This window comes from Cryptomeria japonica, chromosome 7 (genome assembly GCF_030272615.1).
Source record: "Cryptomeria japonica chromosome 7, Sugi_1.0, whole genome shotgun sequence".
NCBI classification, from domain to species: domain Eukaryota; kingdom Viridiplantae; phylum Streptophyta; class Pinopsida; order Cupressales; family Cupressaceae; genus Cryptomeria; species Cryptomeria japonica.
In genome coordinates, this window is record NC_081411.1 from 139,347,536 (window position 1) to 139,365,840 (window position 18,305).

General features: G+C 34.2%; 2 protein-coding genes across 2 annotated transcripts; both read left to right on the top strand.

The window, feature by feature from the left end:
* Nucleotides 1-2,901: 2,901 nt before the first annotated feature.
* On the top strand, nt 2,902-5,503 carry LOC131028240 (probable pectate lyase 18). Its single transcript, XM_057958486.2, has 5 exons — nt 2,902-3,274; nt 3,395-4,031; nt 4,295-4,398; nt 4,586-4,724; nt 4,945-5,503. The coding sequence occupies exons 1-5, from the start codon at nt 3,114-3,116 to the stop codon at nt 5,164-5,166; spliced, it is 1,263 nt and encodes a 420-aa protein (XP_057814469.2). The 5' UTR covers nt 2,902-3,113; the 3' UTR covers nt 5,167-5,503.
* A 9,041-nt stretch (nt 5,504-14,544) lies between these two features.
* Nucleotides 14,545-17,134, top strand: LOC131028248 (probable pectate lyase 18). The gene is given in 6 exon segments (XM_057958499.2): nt 14,545-14,898; nt 15,019-15,113; nt 15,116-15,654; nt 15,955-16,058; nt 16,241-16,379; nt 16,591-17,134. Coding segments are annotated over 6 exon segments (1,260 nt in total). The 5' UTR covers nt 14,545-14,737; the 3' UTR covers nt 16,813-17,134.
* Nucleotides 17,135-18,305: the final 1,171 nt, after the last annotated feature.

An 18,305-nucleotide genomic window follows, 5' to 3' on the forward strand; every position in this document is an offset into this window, starting at 1 on the left:
ATAATTATATTTAAGGAGTTTTACCATTGCATTAAAACAAAATTTTAGAAATACCTACCATAGCACATTTTACGGTAGAGTGTGTACACTGCTAATTAATTATACAATATAATATGTTTCTTTTTTTATTAATTATATTAGATAAAATACAATACAAATACTAAGAACAATTATCGTGGAAAAAAATATTATACAAAATAATATATAATTAAAATATAATAATTTACCTTTAAGACCTCTCCCTATGTATAACTTTCTATCTCTATTTTTATATCGTTCCATGTCTCTATTTCTCCCTCTTCCTATTCCTCTCTCTTTCCATCTCTCCCTTTCTATATACTTCTCTCTCCTCTCCTTACCTCTCCCTACATCTCTCTTCCCCCATCTTTTACACTATATCTATCTCTTTAATGTTCCCTATCTCTCTCTTTCCCCATTTGTCCCTCTTTTTATATCTATTTAATTCTCCTATATCCCCTCTTTGTTTCTCTCTCTTTCTACCTCTCTCCCTCCCTGTCTCTATGTCTATATCTCCCTCTCACTCATAGACATTTATATTTTTTCCAACCTATCTCTATCTCTCCCCACTCTATCTAATTTCCTATATATCTTTACATTTCCACCTCTCCATCACCCTCTTTCTATCTATATTCCTTCTTATTCATCTTACTCTCTCCTTCTATCACCCCCTCTACCTTTCCCAGGTTGCATCTCTCTCTAGTTCTCCTTTCTATTATTATCTATCCCTGTGTCTCCACACTTTTTGCTCCTCCCTCCCTATCTTAATTTATATCTCTATCTTTATCTCTTTATATTTCCCTCTCTCTATCTCGATCCCTCTCTTTATCCTATTCTATTACTTGTATTTGTCCCCATATTGCTCTCTCCTCTCTCCCGTCCCCTCTCCCTCCTCTACCTATCTCTTTCCCTCTATCTTCCTCTTCTATATATCTTTCTCCTTTCCTTATATATCTCTTTTACTCCTCTCTCTCTCTCTGTCTATCTCCCCCCTCTCCATCTCTCACCATATATCCTTCCTTCACTCCCTATCTATCTATCTATCATTTTCTCTTCCCATATATCTCTATCTATCCCAATTACACTCTCCCTCTCCATAAATCCCCTACTTCTCTCCCTTTATCCCCCTCCATTTGTCTATCTCTACTTCTCTTTTCTGTCTATCTCTATCTCTGTTTATCTCTTTATATCTTTATCTCTCTATCACTCTATTTCACCATCTTGCTTTCTATCTCTCCCTCTCCCTCAACCTCTATTTCTCTCTATCTCCCTCTATATCTCTCTCTCCAATCACCCCTAATCTCAATCTATTTGTCCCTCTTCCTTTCTCACTTTATCTTTATTTGTTCTTCTATTTTCCTCTAGTTCTCCCTATATCTTTGAACATGTCTCCTTCTTTCTATCTATCCATCTGTCTCCCTCCCCCTCTTTAAAAATCTCTCTCTCTATGTGTGTGTATGTGTGTTTTCCTATCTCTATCTCTTCCATCTCTTCATCTACCTCTAACTCATTATCTCTCCATCTATCTCTAATAATATATCTATCCCTCTTTATGTCTATATATCACTTCCTATATCTTTGTTTGTCTATCTCTCCCCCCCTCTCTCTCTCCCCCCCCCCCTCTCTTTTTATCTCTTCTATCTCAATCTATCCCTCACTCATTTCTCTCTTTTTAACTCTCTTTATCCTCTCCATATCCCTCTTCTTTTCTTTCTCCATGTCCATACCTATCTGCTTCTCTATCTATATCTCCATACCTTCATATTCCTTGTTTTCCCCCCCTCTATCTCTTCCTCTCTACCCTTATCTTCATATTACAAAAAAATGAACTAAATTTTTCCTTATTCACATTAAACCTCTTCGGCGTACCCATTGCATACCAAGGTACAATTGCTAGTTATATTATATTTTTTAGACAATTATATTTATTTATTATATAAATTTATATATTTATTATAACTATATTCTTTTTTAAGTTGTATTATATTATTCATCTATATATATTATACACATAATATTAAAATATTACAATAGAAAATAAATAATTTTATATTATAATAAATAACTAATATAATGTATAAATAATATAATATTTATTATATTAAATTATTATTTTATTATATTTTATATTTATATATATGAAGCATATTGTATAAAACAAAATGAAAAATGACATCAATATAATTAAGTTGAAAACTTACTTTCTCACTAGATTGTTGTGCTTGGTGGCTTCATGCCCTTGCTAGGCTATTGTGCTTACTAGGCTATTGTGCTCACTGATCTGAAAAAATCATTAGCAAAAAGCTATTTTAAAATGTAGATTTACCCTCTCATTACGGTGACCGTGATCCCTCACATTACGGTGATGGTACTCATTAAAATCTGAAAAAAAACATTAGCGAAAAGCTATTTTAAAATGTAGGTTTCCAAAACATTAGCAAAAAACTATTTTAAAATGTAGGTTTCCCATGTCATTAGGGTGATCTCCTCACCTTAAGGTGATGGTACCCATTAAAGTGATTACGTGTAGCACATACATCTTTTTATATCTGATTGATGTTATTTTTTATGCATGAAATGCTATTTTGTATGGAAGATAGCTGCCTCACCAGCACAATAGAACAAAATATGCAACATTGATGCTGGCAATTTGGTCAAATCTCCACCACCTCTATTAACGCGAGCTAACTGTTGCCAACAGTAAGAGACCATATCAACGGTGATTGTGTCCTCTGCCAAAGTAGGCATGAATTCAGACCGTCCGTATGAAAACAGGGTTCATGAGGCTTAAGAGTTGTGGGCGGAAATTTGTGAGGCGTAGAAATCATGCGTGATGGTGGGAATGAAAGAACTTTGCTGACTGTTGTGTAGGTCTTTGTCCTAATCTACAAATCTTTGATGGTCAGATGGATGGAACGGATTAACATTGCTTATGAGCAGTGAAGAAAGTGAGGTTATTAAAAGGCCTCTGATCGCACAGGCTAGAGCATCTCTTTCCATTCTGTGTGATTTTCAGGCATTTGTGTTTTGCTTAGAGTTGCAGCATTGTCGAGTATTTCTAGTCTAAAACTCTCGAATCCAGGGAGAGGAATAAGATGGGTTTTCAAATTTTGGCGACATGGGTACTGTTCTTCTGGGTACTCTGCAACCATGGACAGATTAGCGGAGCAGCTGTGTTTGAGAATTTCGCAGGATTGCACAACAATTCCTTCCCTGTGGAAGAAGACCCCAACAGTGTAGCTCAGATGGTTCACGAGTATGTTGTGCCCAAACTGCCCTTCAATTTTCAATGCTTTTTTTTATTGCAAAGTTGATATGAAGTATGAACTATGAAATATGGAGTAATCCGATTTGTTTTTGTCGTTGAGATTTGCAGGAAAATTAACAGTACCAGGCGAGATCTGGCTGGTTTGTCATGCAGGACGGGGAACCCCATCGATGATTGCTGGAGATGTGACCCAAACTGGCGGCGTAACCGCAAGCGGCTAGCAGACTGCGCCATTGGCTTCGGCAGGAACGCCATTGGAGGCAAGTATGGCCGCTTTTACGTTGTAACAGATCCTGGTGACTATAACCCGGTTAATCCTCGCCCTGGCACTCTGCGCCACGCAGTCATCCAGACGGAGCCTCTGTGGATCATTTTCAAGGGAAACATGAACATCCGGCTCAAGCAGGAGCTCATAATGAACAGTTTCAAAACAATTGACGGTCGTGGCGTCAATGTCCACATTGCTTTAGGCCCCTGCATAACAATTCAATATGTTACTAATATCATAATTCATGGAGTTCACATCCATGACTGCAGGCCAGCAGGTAATGCCCTGGTGAGATCTTCCCCAACTCACTTTGGGTGGAGAACAATGTGTGACGGAGACGGGGTATCGATTTTCGGGTCAAGCCACATTTGGGTTGATCATTGCTCACTCTCCCGATGCGCCGATGGTCTCATCGACGCCATCATGGGATCAACTGCCATTACCATCTCCAACAACCACTTTGCCCATCACAATGAGGTTTGTTATCTTTCTTTATTATCTTTTCATTTGCACCCCTTTTTAATTTGGTTCTTTGTTATAAATAAAATTTCTTATCAATCCGCTGTCATTACCATCTCCAACAACCATTTTGCCGATCACAATGAGGTCGATAATCTTTTCTTATCATTTTTTTAATTTGTGCTATCTATTAATTTAATTATTTTGTGATATAAATTCTTTCATTACAAATAAAATTTCTTATCAAATGTGTGTTTTAAATGCATAATGAATTGATGCAGGTGATGCTACTTGGTCACAGTGATGCCTACACAGCTGATGTCAATATGCAGGTGACCATAGCCTTCAACCATTTTGGCAAAGGTCTCATACAGCGAATGCCTAGGTAAGAAGGACATGTTATTTTGCTCTAATCTAATCTGAAATCACACAATTCAGATGATTGAATGCTAGAAAGATGTGTTCCATTTTGTCTTAATATTTTATTATTTTAACTTAAACAACCCAATTTAAGTTTTAATTTGTTTAAATGATTCATCTCTAATTACACTTTTTAAATGTGATTGAATCAGATGTAGACACGGCTATTTTCATGTGGTAAACAATGAATACACACAATGGCAAATGTATGCTATTGGTGGGAGTGCAAACCCCACCATAATTAGCCAAGGAAACCGATTTGTAGCATCTGACAATCCCTTCGCTAAAGAGGTACCTACCAAATACCCTCATCCTCTTAGACTTAATGACATTAGTGATTAAAGACTTCCACAATCTATAAATTTCAATGTTTCTATGTTTCTGAATTCAATTCTGTTCAAGATTTTTGCACAATTGAATTCAAAAACAGCTTCATCCTAATTACATTAATTACCTAATTAATGCATAACAAACTAAACTGTGGTATAAATTTTTTTATTTGTGTTTGAAGGTAACGAAACGGGAGAACTTCAATCCAGGTGTATGGCAGCAGTGGAACTGGAGATCAGAAGGAGACCTGATGTTAAACGGGGCCTTCTTCACGCCATCTGGGACAGGGGCATCATCAACCTATCCAGAGGCATTGAGTCTGATGGCAAGGCCACCTTCACTGGTAAAAACCCTTACAAAAACCGCAGGACCCCTTTCTTGTAGGGGAAGAGCTACCTGTTAGCACAAATGAAGATTATTCTGTTGTGTTACTGTTCCAGTAAATTCAAGCATCTTCTGGAGATTATACTGTTGTATTGCTGTTCCAGTAAATCCAAGCATCTACTACGCCATATCTATGTTTCTTTGTTCAGAACTTTTGTCATTGTTTTATTCTCCCTGTTTCCATATTGTACGTAAATTGTTTGGAGGAGTATTTTTATACATATTGCCTTTCATCTCCCCAACTTTTATCTCAGGCAACCTTAGTTTGCCGGCAACTGTGCGAATGCTAATATTGTATTTACCAAGCAGAAGTGCAGAACTGGTTTTGTTAATCAAATTCCTATATTTGTATTGAAGCGTCCAATCGTTAATGGAATTCTTATATTAAATCTTAGTCTCTCTGATTATACATCTGAAAGTTAACAAAGGACAATAGAGCCCTTAAATCTTATTGAAGCTATTAATTTTTGGTGAAATATCCAAATTATTTAAATAGTGCTTATTTCTAAATCCGTTTAAATCCAATATTATTAGTGAAAACGGGAACCTTAAATAGGTTAAATTGATTTTCAAATCAACCACTATTACCAGCCACGTATTTATCTCAACTTTTCGAAAACACTTAAAGATTATGAAGCATCATGGAACAAATTATTTATATATGTTTATATAAGATATTATAAAATATATATATTATGCTTTATTTATATTTAAATTATATGTTATATAGTATATAAATAATGAATAATATTATATATATTATAGAATATGATTTATATTTTATATCATATAATGTATAGGTTGAGCAATAGGAGAGGTCGGTCGCTTTCTTTTGTAAGATGTAGGAGGCATAACGTCGCCATATAAAGGAGGAATGGGAGGTATAGGAAGGAGTCCGGGTTCATCATGAGGAGGAGGAATAGGTCTATCCTTAGGAGGAATGATATGTTTATTCTTAGACGGAGGAATAGATTGATACTTAGAAGGAAGAGATTTTGTATCCTTTGGGGGAAGAATGGGCTCATCCTTAGGAGAAGGAACATATTCTTCCTTAGGAAAAGGAATATCTTGAATAGACTTATCTGTAAGAAAAGGCATATGATCATCAAGAGGAAGGTTAAGTGTTGAATTTCTAGGTTTACTTAAGGATAAAATTGTTCTCATTTTTCCATTTTCGATATGATTTAAAGAGAGCATCACTTCTAGGTTGAAGAGGTTGGAATTGTTCAGTCCAAAAATAATCAAGACAAATATCCCCATGCCTCACTGTAGGTTGATATATGCTATGATTAATAGTTATGATTCTATCATCATTAGGAAATTTCAAACATTTATGAATATTAGAAGCAATCACTTTCATGGAAGAGAGCCAAATATGTCCTAACTTCACATGAAATTAATTGGATGTAGGAATGATAGCAAAGACAACATCTAAGCATTTAGTGCCAAGATCAATAGGAAGTACGATAGAAGCAATAGTAGGACAAGAGAAGCCATCAAAAACTCTAACAATCACAACAATGTCATCATATATCACTTGAAGAAATTGCAAAGTATAATGAAAATATTGAGTTATCACATTAACCATGCCATATGGATCAATGAGCACTCCTCAAGAGGGTATGCCTTTGATTTTCGTAGTGATGTAAAGTGGGCCATCAGGTGCTTCAATAGTCTCACTAGGATCAAATGTAATACATTAGGTCTTTAAAAGGTTCAAATTGATCTATAAGGTTGACCACATTATTAGACTCAAGGCCAAGATCATCAGGAGAGAAGGCAAGATGATCAACATCAATCACATTATTGGAATGGGAAGATAAAGGATCAATGAAAATTTAAAGATTTTGATTAGGATGAGCTATTGATTTGTTTCATGCGTCATTCACACCAGACATAGATATGGTATTATTATCAATCAAGTCTTGAATCTTACATCTCAAGAAATAACACTTTTCAATGTCATGACTAGGTTGATGATGGTATTCGCAAAAGGCTTTGGAATCAAAGTCAGGTGATAAAAGCCTAGTTGTATCAATTTGTTTAATAGAGGGAAGTTTCAAAACATTGCTTTGCAAAAAAATGCGACATAATACTATGCAAAGATTCATTAAGAGGCGTGAATTATTTTCTAAAGTATTTGCAAAAAGGAGGGACACCTGTTGTGGCAGCTACTTGAGTGTTGTTGTTGCCATTGAATTTGATGAGTCCCTTATTTGGTTTGAACTTTACAAAAGGTTGTTGAGAAATTTCACTTTTATCATTTGGAGCCATTCAAGAGGATTGTTCCATTTGACTCACGATAAGTGGATAATTATGAAGTATTGTGCACAACTGCATAAATGAAGTAAACTCAAAAAAGAGAATTTTATTCCTAATGTCTTTTTTCAAATTCGAAATGAAAATTCTTTGAATATCTTGATCAGGAACAAGATAAGAAATTTGAAAATACAAATGTTTATATCTACCAATAAAATCAATCACTTTTTCTTTAACACATTGTTTACAATGCATCAAATCAGTCAAAGTGATTTTAAAAAGCAATATTATTTTGAAATTGTTGAATAAAAGGATTAGCTAATTGTTGAAATTAAGTAATAGAGTAAGGAGGAAAAAAACAATACCATTGCAAAGCTTTATCCCCTAGTGTCCTCATAAATAATTTAGCCAACAATCTTTGGTCATGAGAAAAGTTACTACACAAACTTTGAAATGTTTTCACTTGCATCAAGGCATCACATTTTCCATTATAAAGCTCCAATTGAGGGACTTCTACATGTTTAGGATGAACATCTTGAACAATGTTATTGGATAATGGGCTTGCTAAATCAAATGTAGGCACATTATACTTAGATTGATTCATAGAAACTATTTGTTGTTGTAAGGAAGATATTGTTTGGGCTAGATTATTGATGGTAGCTTCGGTAGAAGGATTGGAATTGGATATGTTGGATTGAGAAGGGGTAGTAACATTGTTGAATGAAGGAAGAGTAACATTGTTGAAGGATGGAAGAGATTGAGAATAAGGAGGGATATTGTTATAGGAAGGAGATGAAACACTATGATAGGTAGGTATGGAAGATGATTGGGTAAAAAATGGAAGACTCGTAGTAGGAGGACTGAAAAAATTATCATTGTAGGAGGTGCCCCCTTGACTAAAACTTGTAGGTATGACATTTTGAGTAGAAGTAGCCATGATGTTGGAGGTAAAAGTGGCAACACTAGTCATATGGGTAGTCAAGGGAATGGAGTGATTAACTTGACTAGGAGGTTGTGTGTAACCAAGGACCTGAGCACAACTCTTCATAGGCATGATATTAGTATCAACAATACGAGGAATACCATGCAAGACGTCAACACCATGTTTATCACTTTGAACCATTCTTTTCAATCCATCAATCAATGAGAGAGCTTCACTTTCTGGGTATTGTTGACTCATCCATTGTTGACAATTTTCAAACTGATTTTCAATCTTCTCCAATTGGTCAATGAAAACGCTAGTTAGGGATTCCTCCACATCACTAGAATTATGAAAATAGTGAGGATAAATGGGGACATTTGTGAGATTGGAAGAACCACCAACATCCTCATAGAATAAGTTATCCAAATTAGGCTCCATTTCCCTAGTAATTAAACCTTGGGAAGCCTTAATTCTACAACTTCTTGTCATGGGGATATTATAGGTTGGACTAATAGTAGTGAAACTCATGCACTAAGGGAGGGAAATTCGAAATTTGAAATTTGAAACTCGAAATTGAATGATACAAAATTCTAGAAAAATGATTATTCAAATAAATAAGAAAATTGATTGAAAAGATAGGGATAATTGTGAAAAATTATGCAATCACCTAGGAAATTGAAATTTAAAATTAGGACTTTTCTAAAATAACCTCTTAATTTAAATTACCCACTAGGAGATAAAAATTTAAAATTAAGGCTAAAAATAACCTCTTAATTTTAAAATTTAAATTTAAAGTGTGATGTTGAAATCTGGGGATTGAAATAATCAATTTAAATCTAAAAAAATAGGGCTCTTTTAATTAACCACTTAGTTTTAAAAAAAAAAATTGAAATTTTCCACAAGAAATTTAAATTTCAAATTAGAGCCTTGTATAAAAAACATCTTAATTTTTTAATTTAAAAGTAGACCCAAGATTGAAATTGAAATGATTGATCGAAAATTGGGAAATGCACAAGGTTAATTTAAATTTTAAAAGTAGGACTTTTTTAATTATCCACTTAATTTTAAAATTTAAATTAAAAATTTTATCCAAGGTTGAAAATTTGAATTTGAAGCCACTCTAAAATGATAAATTAAAAATTTAAACAACCCACAAGCTCAATTTTAAATTTTTTGAAAATTAGGGTTTTTGCATTTAACCACTCAATTTTAAAATTTAAATGTGAAATTTTGACTTCCAAGTGAAAATTTGAATTTTGAAATTGAAAAACAATCAAATTTGAAACAGTTTATCTAAATTATGCAATTTACAAGATCAATTTTGAAAATAAAAATTAGGGTTTTACTGAAATTAATCTCTAAATTTTAATTTTTTTTAAGGAAACCAAACTTGTAAATAAAAATTTCAATTTTAAATTGCATACACATTCAGATTTGAAAACAAAAATCAGAAGTAAGCATAGGACATGCCATGCTAACCAAAATGTGAAGGGAAAATTTCGAGAAATCACGAAATCAATTTCGCTTAAAAACCTTTACATTCAAAAGAGGGAAAATGAATCAACTAGATTTAGTCACAAATTAGATTAACGATTGAATACTGAATGGATTGATTAATTTTTGTAAATTTTTTTACTCTCTTTTGTAAGTTGAAATACTGAATAAAGGTAAAGTGCTGAAAAATCAAGGTAAAACTGAGAATAGTGAGCTACAGATGCAGGATTTTTGTGTGTACTTGGATCTGAGCAGTATAAGACATGATGGATCTGACCCTCGAAAAAGCTCATAAAAAGATAGGACCATGGTGCATCACAACAGTCCTCTGAACTTTTCACATGCCAAAAAGGGTTGATTCATCTCTATGAATGAAGCCTATTTTGAAGAGTACAACTCTGTATATGTTTCCTACACATAGAAAGAAGGGGAAAGAGGTTGGGAATAGGGGCTTTCCTTAGGTCAAACCCTTGTTTTGGAATTAACCATGAAATTAAAATAAAGATAATTGAAATGATTGTAAGGAAAGATTCTCCTTTTGAGGTAGATGTTGAATTATGACTAAAAATTGAATGATGATACCTCCTTGTTAATTTTTTTCTTGCCTCCACATAGAATTAGGGTTTCATGAAATAGGATGTAAATCTCCACTTCAATGCTTGATCCTTGACTTTATTGCTACACCAAGGCTTGAAGGAAGACTGAAAAATGCTCAATTGCTCTTGAATGCATGAATGTTTTCTCTCATGTGTGTGGTCAATGCTTCTTGATTCTTGTGGATGTATGTGTATATATCCAAATGAGAGGGGAAATCCTCTTTATATACTTTCCCGTTGGGAAAATGAAATAATTTTTCAACATGAGCCAACACAGAGAGGGGGATCCCGCTCAAATTTAAAATGTTCCATTGGGTTTTGAGGGGCCCCAAATTAGGGTGGATCATGGCATGGCAACATGGTCGTAGTGAGGACCATGACATGGCACCATGGTCCTCCCCTATTCTGGGTTAGGCTTATGGTTTTTGGTGAGGTGCATTTTGAGTTTTATGGTATTTGTGATGTGTATGAGTATAGCCAGACCAAGGGGCACAAACACTAAGGTGAAGACACAAATACTGTCAAAATTGAAAAGGTGTACAATTTTAGGATGATACATGATGTCATGTTATTGCATCAATACTTGTGATCACATTCAAAGAGAAATGCATCATCACCACCATCAACTTCAACAAGCTTGAGGTATAATATTCAACATTTTACTTTGAAGATTTCTGTTCAATTTTAATTCAATCAGAGGGTTAATTCCAAACCTAGGGTTTGACCTATTCAAAACCCTACTAACATTACTATTTTACTTCTTTGTCTAAGCAGGTGACAAGATCCAGAGATAATAGATGTGGATTTAGAAAGAAAAAAATCAGACATAATGAATCAATATTTGTACAGGTAGAAATTGGAGGAAAAGGTTGCCACAAGAAATATTGTTGGACACATTTTTTATGAAACTTGAAGAAAATACTTTGAACATCATCCTGATTTTGGAAAGACATTTTGTTGTCCACATCCAAGCCCCGAGACAAGGTTTCCCTAAGTGACATTGTCTAGCATTTTTGAGCCAAGATTTCAGACATAGGCTCTTCTCTTTCCTATTTCTAAATATATGCATCGTGTCTACATATTTGATCTAAAACTACTTGTGCATTTTGATTCTTGTCGATTTCACATCTCTAACCCTATATGTTCTGTTCAAATTACGCATTTCATAGTTGCTTTTCAACTCAAACAAAGAAGAAATAGATGTCAATCAACAACCAATCCTCTCTACAAATTTTTGGGATTGAATCTATTAATTTCATCCCACTTTAATATAACTAGAGTTGGGAGCAGGGTCAATTCCTTGTTTACATAGCTAAAGTAGTGAATACCCATTTCCCAACCTATTACACTATATAATATTAACACCTATAATATTATATTGGTATGTATATTAAACTATATATATTTTATATTATTTATTTATATCTTATAATATTTATATTAATATACATATATTTAACTATTATAGTAAAATAAAAATATCATATCGTTATTACATTGTTTTGATCATGTTGTGGAAAAAGGGTCCAATCTCATCTATAGAAAAGAGGGAAAACTCAAAAAATAATCAGCCCTTTAATAGGGGTGTGCACATAGCTACTTTTAATCTCAAACAAAGAGATGCATGCCCTCAAATCAAGGGTTCAAATAAACAAAATATCCCTTGATTACATCTATACACTTGATAATGAACCTTCACCTAACAGTAGCATTCTCTCATCTCTTAGCCAATCTAGGTGTAATTTGATACATCGATTTGGCAAGGTAAGATGGTTTCCTCTTAACTTTAGTCCAACCTAACTCAAAATTATATTATAATGCTTTGCAATTGCAACCAATTCAATTTTCATTCATTGATAAATGCCCATCTATCCCTGAAGTTGTCAAGGACAATAAAGATGTTGTTATGCAAGTGGAATCCCTCATATCCATATTCACCTTCATCAATTTGGAAGTAGCGAAAGATGTGGCTATTGAATAATTTAATTGTCAAACATTTGGGGAAGAATAGTGATAGACTAAGTTAGATGGGGAATTAAAATCAACTCAATCTTTGAGTTCATAGGTGCTAAATTCATGGTAGAGTGTGATCCTAACTATGGATGAATAAGGTACTGCTGAGGCTAAATGACAATCCACTAAGTTGGAGTATATTGTGCAAACTTATTCCTATTTCCTTGAGCTCTTTCTTTTGGGTACTATACGACATATAAAAATGATCATTTCATAGTCCACGTGTTCTTATTTTTTCCTGTCCACATTTACTAAGATATTAGTAGGGATACCATTGGAGAGATTCATTTCCACCCAAATCCATGTATAGATGGAACTTGTGTAGTTGGTTGTCTCATCTAAGGAAAACTACTATTTTCCCAAATCATTTTCTAGAGCTTGCAAAATCTCCAATATCAAAATTGAAAAGAAAAGTATGGTAAATGGACCCAGACAAATGCATGAGAAAAGACGTCTATGCATGGGTCAATGGAATGGTAGCAGGGCTTCATGTAGAGGAAGTCATCGTAGAAGACCTAAAGAAATTTATTCAACACCTTATCCTTATTATAAATGGAGTGGAACCCAAGTATAAAAAACCATTTTTCACATGAGAAAATGATATAGTCCTCCTCAAAACCATCCTTATAAATTCATGAAATCTGAGCATGGAGCTCACTCATCTTAGGCCACAATCTATAAAATCTGCATCTAAATGAATGCTCTTGCAAAACTTATTCCCTCACATGAACAGAGCCCTCAATCCTAATGTCATGAATCAATGCATGTTGTTGGAGTTCACATGGGCATCATATAGAATTGCGGCAAGAGGAGTAGGATCCACTTGAGTAGAAAAGAGCATGGGATGCACTAGAGGAGTGGGTACTAGAGAAACCCTTAGGAGAGACACAGTTCCCCACTAAGTTGTCGCTAAGACAATACTAACAAAGAAGTATGGGATAGCCATCAAAGGAAACCCTAGCACATGGACAAAAGTCGCATAGTAGAGTACGAGGCTCAGATGTATAATCACACCACCCCATTCTAGATCACACCTTATCAAAGAAGGGGACCTTAGGTAGGTAAAGACCATAATCAGCTTCAACATTAGTGAAATGGCATGGCGCAAGGGAGCCATCATCCATGGAGGAGGAAGGAAGCACAACAAAACAAGGTTTGTAGAGCATCTTGAAGATTTTTTATATATTATCATTACATTATATTTATTAGACAATCATATCTATTTATTATAGCTATATTCTTTTCTAAGTTGTATTATATTATTTATCTATATTTATTATACACACAATATTAAAATACTAAAATATAAAATAAATAATCTAATATCTATTACTTAAATCTATATTTTTATTATATTTTATGTAATATTATATTATTTATCTATATATTATAATATTTATATATGTATAGATTAATATATAAATATTATAATATATAGATAAATAATATAATTAAATATTTATACTATATACTATAAAATTTTTTATCATATTTATATATATGAAACATATTGCATAAAACAAAATGAAAAATAACATCAATATAATGAAGTTGAAAAATTACTTGCTCACTGGATTTGTGTGCTTGGTGGATTCATGCCCTTGCTAGGCTATTGTGCTTACTAGGCTATTGTGTTCATCTGAAAAAATCATTAGCCAAAAGCTATTTTACAATTTAAGTTTCCCCTTATTTTACGGTGATCCCCTCACCTTACGGTGGTGATACTCATTAGGATGATTACGTGTAGCACATGCATCTCTTTATATCTGATTGATGTTATTTTTTATGCATGAAATGCTATTTTGTATGGAGGATATTGCCTCTACAGCACAACAGAACAAAATGTCATTGATGGAAGTAATTTGGTCAAATCCCCACCACCTCTATTAACGCCAGCTAACTGGTGCCAACAGTAAGAGACCATATCAACGGTGATTGTGTACTCTGCCATAGTAGGGATGAATTCAGACCGTCCGTATGAAAAATGGGTTCATGAGGCTTAAAATTTGTGGGGTAACTTTGAGAGGCGTAGAAATCATGCGTGATGGTGGGAATGAGAGAACTTTGCTGACTGTTGTGTAGGACTTTGTCCTAATCTACAAATCCATGATGGTCAGATGGATGGAACGGATTAAGCTTGCTTATGAGCAGTGAAGAAAGTGAGGTTATTAAAAGGCCTCTGATCGCACAGGCTAGAGCATCTCTTTCCATTCTGTGTGATTTTCAGGCTTTTGTGTTTTGCTTAGAGTTGCAGCATTGTCGAGTATTTCTAGTCTAAAACTCCCGAATCTACGGACAGCAATTAGATGGGTTTTCAAATTTTGGCGACATGGGTACTGTTCGTCTGGTTACTCTGCAGCCATGGACAGATTAGTGGAGTAGCTGTGTTTGAGAATTTCGCAGGATTGCACAACAATTCCTCCCCTGTGGAAGAAGACCCCAACAGTGTAGCTCAGATGGTTCACGAGTATGTTCTACCCAAACTGCCCTTCATTTTTCAATGCTTTATTTTATTGCAAAGTTGATATGAAGTATGAACTATGAAATATGGAGTAATGCGGTTTGTTTTTGTCGTTGAGATTTGCAGGAAAATTAACAGTACCAGGCGAGATCTGGCTGGTTTGTCATGCAGAACGGGGAACCCCATCGATGACTGCTGGAGATGTGACCCTAACTGGTGGCGTAACGAAAGCGGCTAGCAGACTGCGCCATTGGATTCGGCAGGAACGCCATTGGAGGCAAGTATGGCCGCTTTTACGTTGTAACAGACCCTGGTGACTATAACCCGGTTAATCCTCGCCCTGGCACTCTGCGCCACGCAGTCATCCAGACGGAGCCTCTGTGGATCATTTTCAAGGGAAACATGAACATCCGGCTCAAGCAGGAGCTCATAATGAACAGTTTCAAAACAATTGACGGTCGTGGCGTCAATGTCCACATTATTCTAGGCCCCTGCATAACAATTCAATATGTTACTAATATCATAATTCATGGAGTTCACATCCATGACTGCAGGCCAGCAGGTAATGCCCTGGTGAGATCTTCCCCAACTCACTTTGGGTGGAGAACAATGTGTGACGGAGACGGGGTATCGATTTTCGGGTCAAGCCACATTTGGGTTGATCATTGCTCACTCTCCCGATGCGCCGATGGTCTCATCGACGCCATCATGGGATCAACTGCCATTACCATCTCCAATAACCACTTTGCCCATCACAATGAGGTTTGTTATCTTTCTTTATTATCTTTTCATTCGCACCCCTTTTTAATTTGGTTCATTGTAGATCATATGAAATCTATCATAGTAAATAAAATTTCTTATCAATCCACTGTCATTACCATCTCGAACAACTACTTTGTCGATCACAATGAGATTGATAATCTTTCTTATTATTTTTTCATTTGTGCCACCTTTTAATTGGGTTATTTATAAAAGGTTATTTTATAAATGATATAAAATCTTTCATTACAAATAAATTATTTTATTAAATATGTGTTTTAAATGCATAATGAATTGATGCAGGTGATGCTACTTGGTCACAGTGATGCCTACACAGCTGATGTCAATATGCAGGTGACCATAGCCTTCAACCATTTTGGCAAAGGTCTCATACAACGAATGCCTAGGTAAGAAATGTTATTTTGTTCTAATATCATCTGAAATCAGACAATTCAGATGATTGAATGTTAGAAAGACATGTTCTATTTTGTCTTAATATTTTATCATTTTAACTTAAACAACACAATTTAAGTTTTAATTTGTTTAAATGATTCATCTGTAATTGCACTTTTAAATGTGATTGAATCAGATGTAGACACGGCTATTTTCATGTGGTGAACAATGAATACACACAATGGCAAATGTATGCCATTGGTGGGAGTGCAAACCCCACCATAATTAGCCAAGGAAATCGATTTGTAGCATCTGACAATCCCTTTGCTAAAGAGGTACCTACCAAATACACTGGTCTTCTTAGACTTAATTATATTAGTGATAAGAGATTTCCATAATCTATAAATATCAATATTTATGGATTCAATTCTGTTCAAGATTTTTGCACAATTGAATTCAAAAACAGCTTCATCCTAATTACATTAATTACCTAATTAATGCATAACAAACTAAACTGTGGTATATTTTTTTGATTTGTGTTTGAAGGTAACGAAGCGGGAGAACTTCAACCCAGGTGTATGGCAGCAGTGGAACTGGAGATCAGAAGGAGACCTGATGTTAAACGGGGCCTTCTTCACGCCATCTGGGACAGGGGCATCATCCACATATCCAGAGGCATTGAGTCTGATGGCAAGGCCACCTTCACTGGTGAAAACCCTTACAAAAACCGCAGGACCCCTTTCTTGTAGGGGAAGAGCTCCCTGTTAGCACAAATGAAGATTATTCTCTTGTGTTACTGTTCCAGTAAATCCAAGCATCTACTACGCCATATCTACGTTTCCTTGTTGAAAAGTTTTTTCATTGTTTTATTCTCCTTGTTTCCATATTCTACGTAAATTGTTTGGAGGACTACTTTTATAAATATTGTCTTTCATCTCCCCAGCGTTTATTTCAGGTAGCCTTAGCCTGCCGGCAACTGTGCCAATGCTAATATGGTATTTACCAAGGAGAAGTGCAGAAGTAGTAGTGTTAATAAAATTCCTATTTTTGTATTGAAAAGCTATTATATTGTGTGAGTGTTCAATCGTTAGTGGAATTCTTATATTAAATCTTAGTCTCTTTATGATACATCTATAAAAATTAATATTCGACAACAAAGTCCTATAGTTGAGCGGGTTTCAATTCTTGTGATAGAAGTTGTTAATTTAATACACCATACTTGTTGATTTAATGTCCAACTTTAGTTCCAATAATTGAATGAAATATACCATTTGTTGTGAAAAGTAACCAATCATGTGAAGTAACCAATCATGTGATGCCACATCAAGTTGCACAAGTATTGGGGCCCTTTTGCAAACCTATTGTTCTCACTTTTCTTTTGGGCTGTTTTGGACACCTTGGCAAAAAGCTTGCTGATGTGGGTCCTCTCCCCTAAGGAAATCCAACATTATTAGTGAAAACGAGAACCTTAAATAAGTTAATTTGATTCTCAAATCAACCACTATCACAAGCCACGTATTTATCTCATCTTTTCAAAATCACTTTAGATTATGAACCAATGGAACAAATTATTTATATATTTATATAAGATATTATTAAAAATATATTATATTTTATTTATATTTAAATTATATGTTATATAATATATAAATAAAATATTATGTACACTATATAATAATTATTATAGTTTATAATTATATTGTAAATTGAATTATATAAAATATACTCAATGAATAACATTATATATATCATAGAATATGATTCATATTTTATATAATATAATGTATAGTACAAATACATATTTTATAGAATATTTTATATAATATTATATTATATTTTATATAGTATAATGTATATTTTCATAAAAAAGATTAATACCCCATCTATGTTAATAAAAGAGATTAAAAGGATTGATTAAAGCTCTTTCATTTAATTGCAAGATATATTTTGATAAAAAAGGTTAATTCTAACATTTGAAAAAGAGTTCAAATTTGGATTGGTTGTAATCAAGTGTCAAATAACTATACACATCTTGGGTTTTGTTAACAACAAACACATCATGGATGTTGTTATTACCACTCATGAATTAGCCCATTCTATGGAATACAATAAAAAATCTAGTGTGGCTTTTAAGCTGGACATTTCAAAAGTCTATGGCAGGGTGTTTAAAAATAGTTTGGATTCAAAGGAAAATTCCTCAAGATAATAGTTGATTGTGTTACTACTCCTATGTTTTCTGTTCTTGTGAATGGTTCATCAAA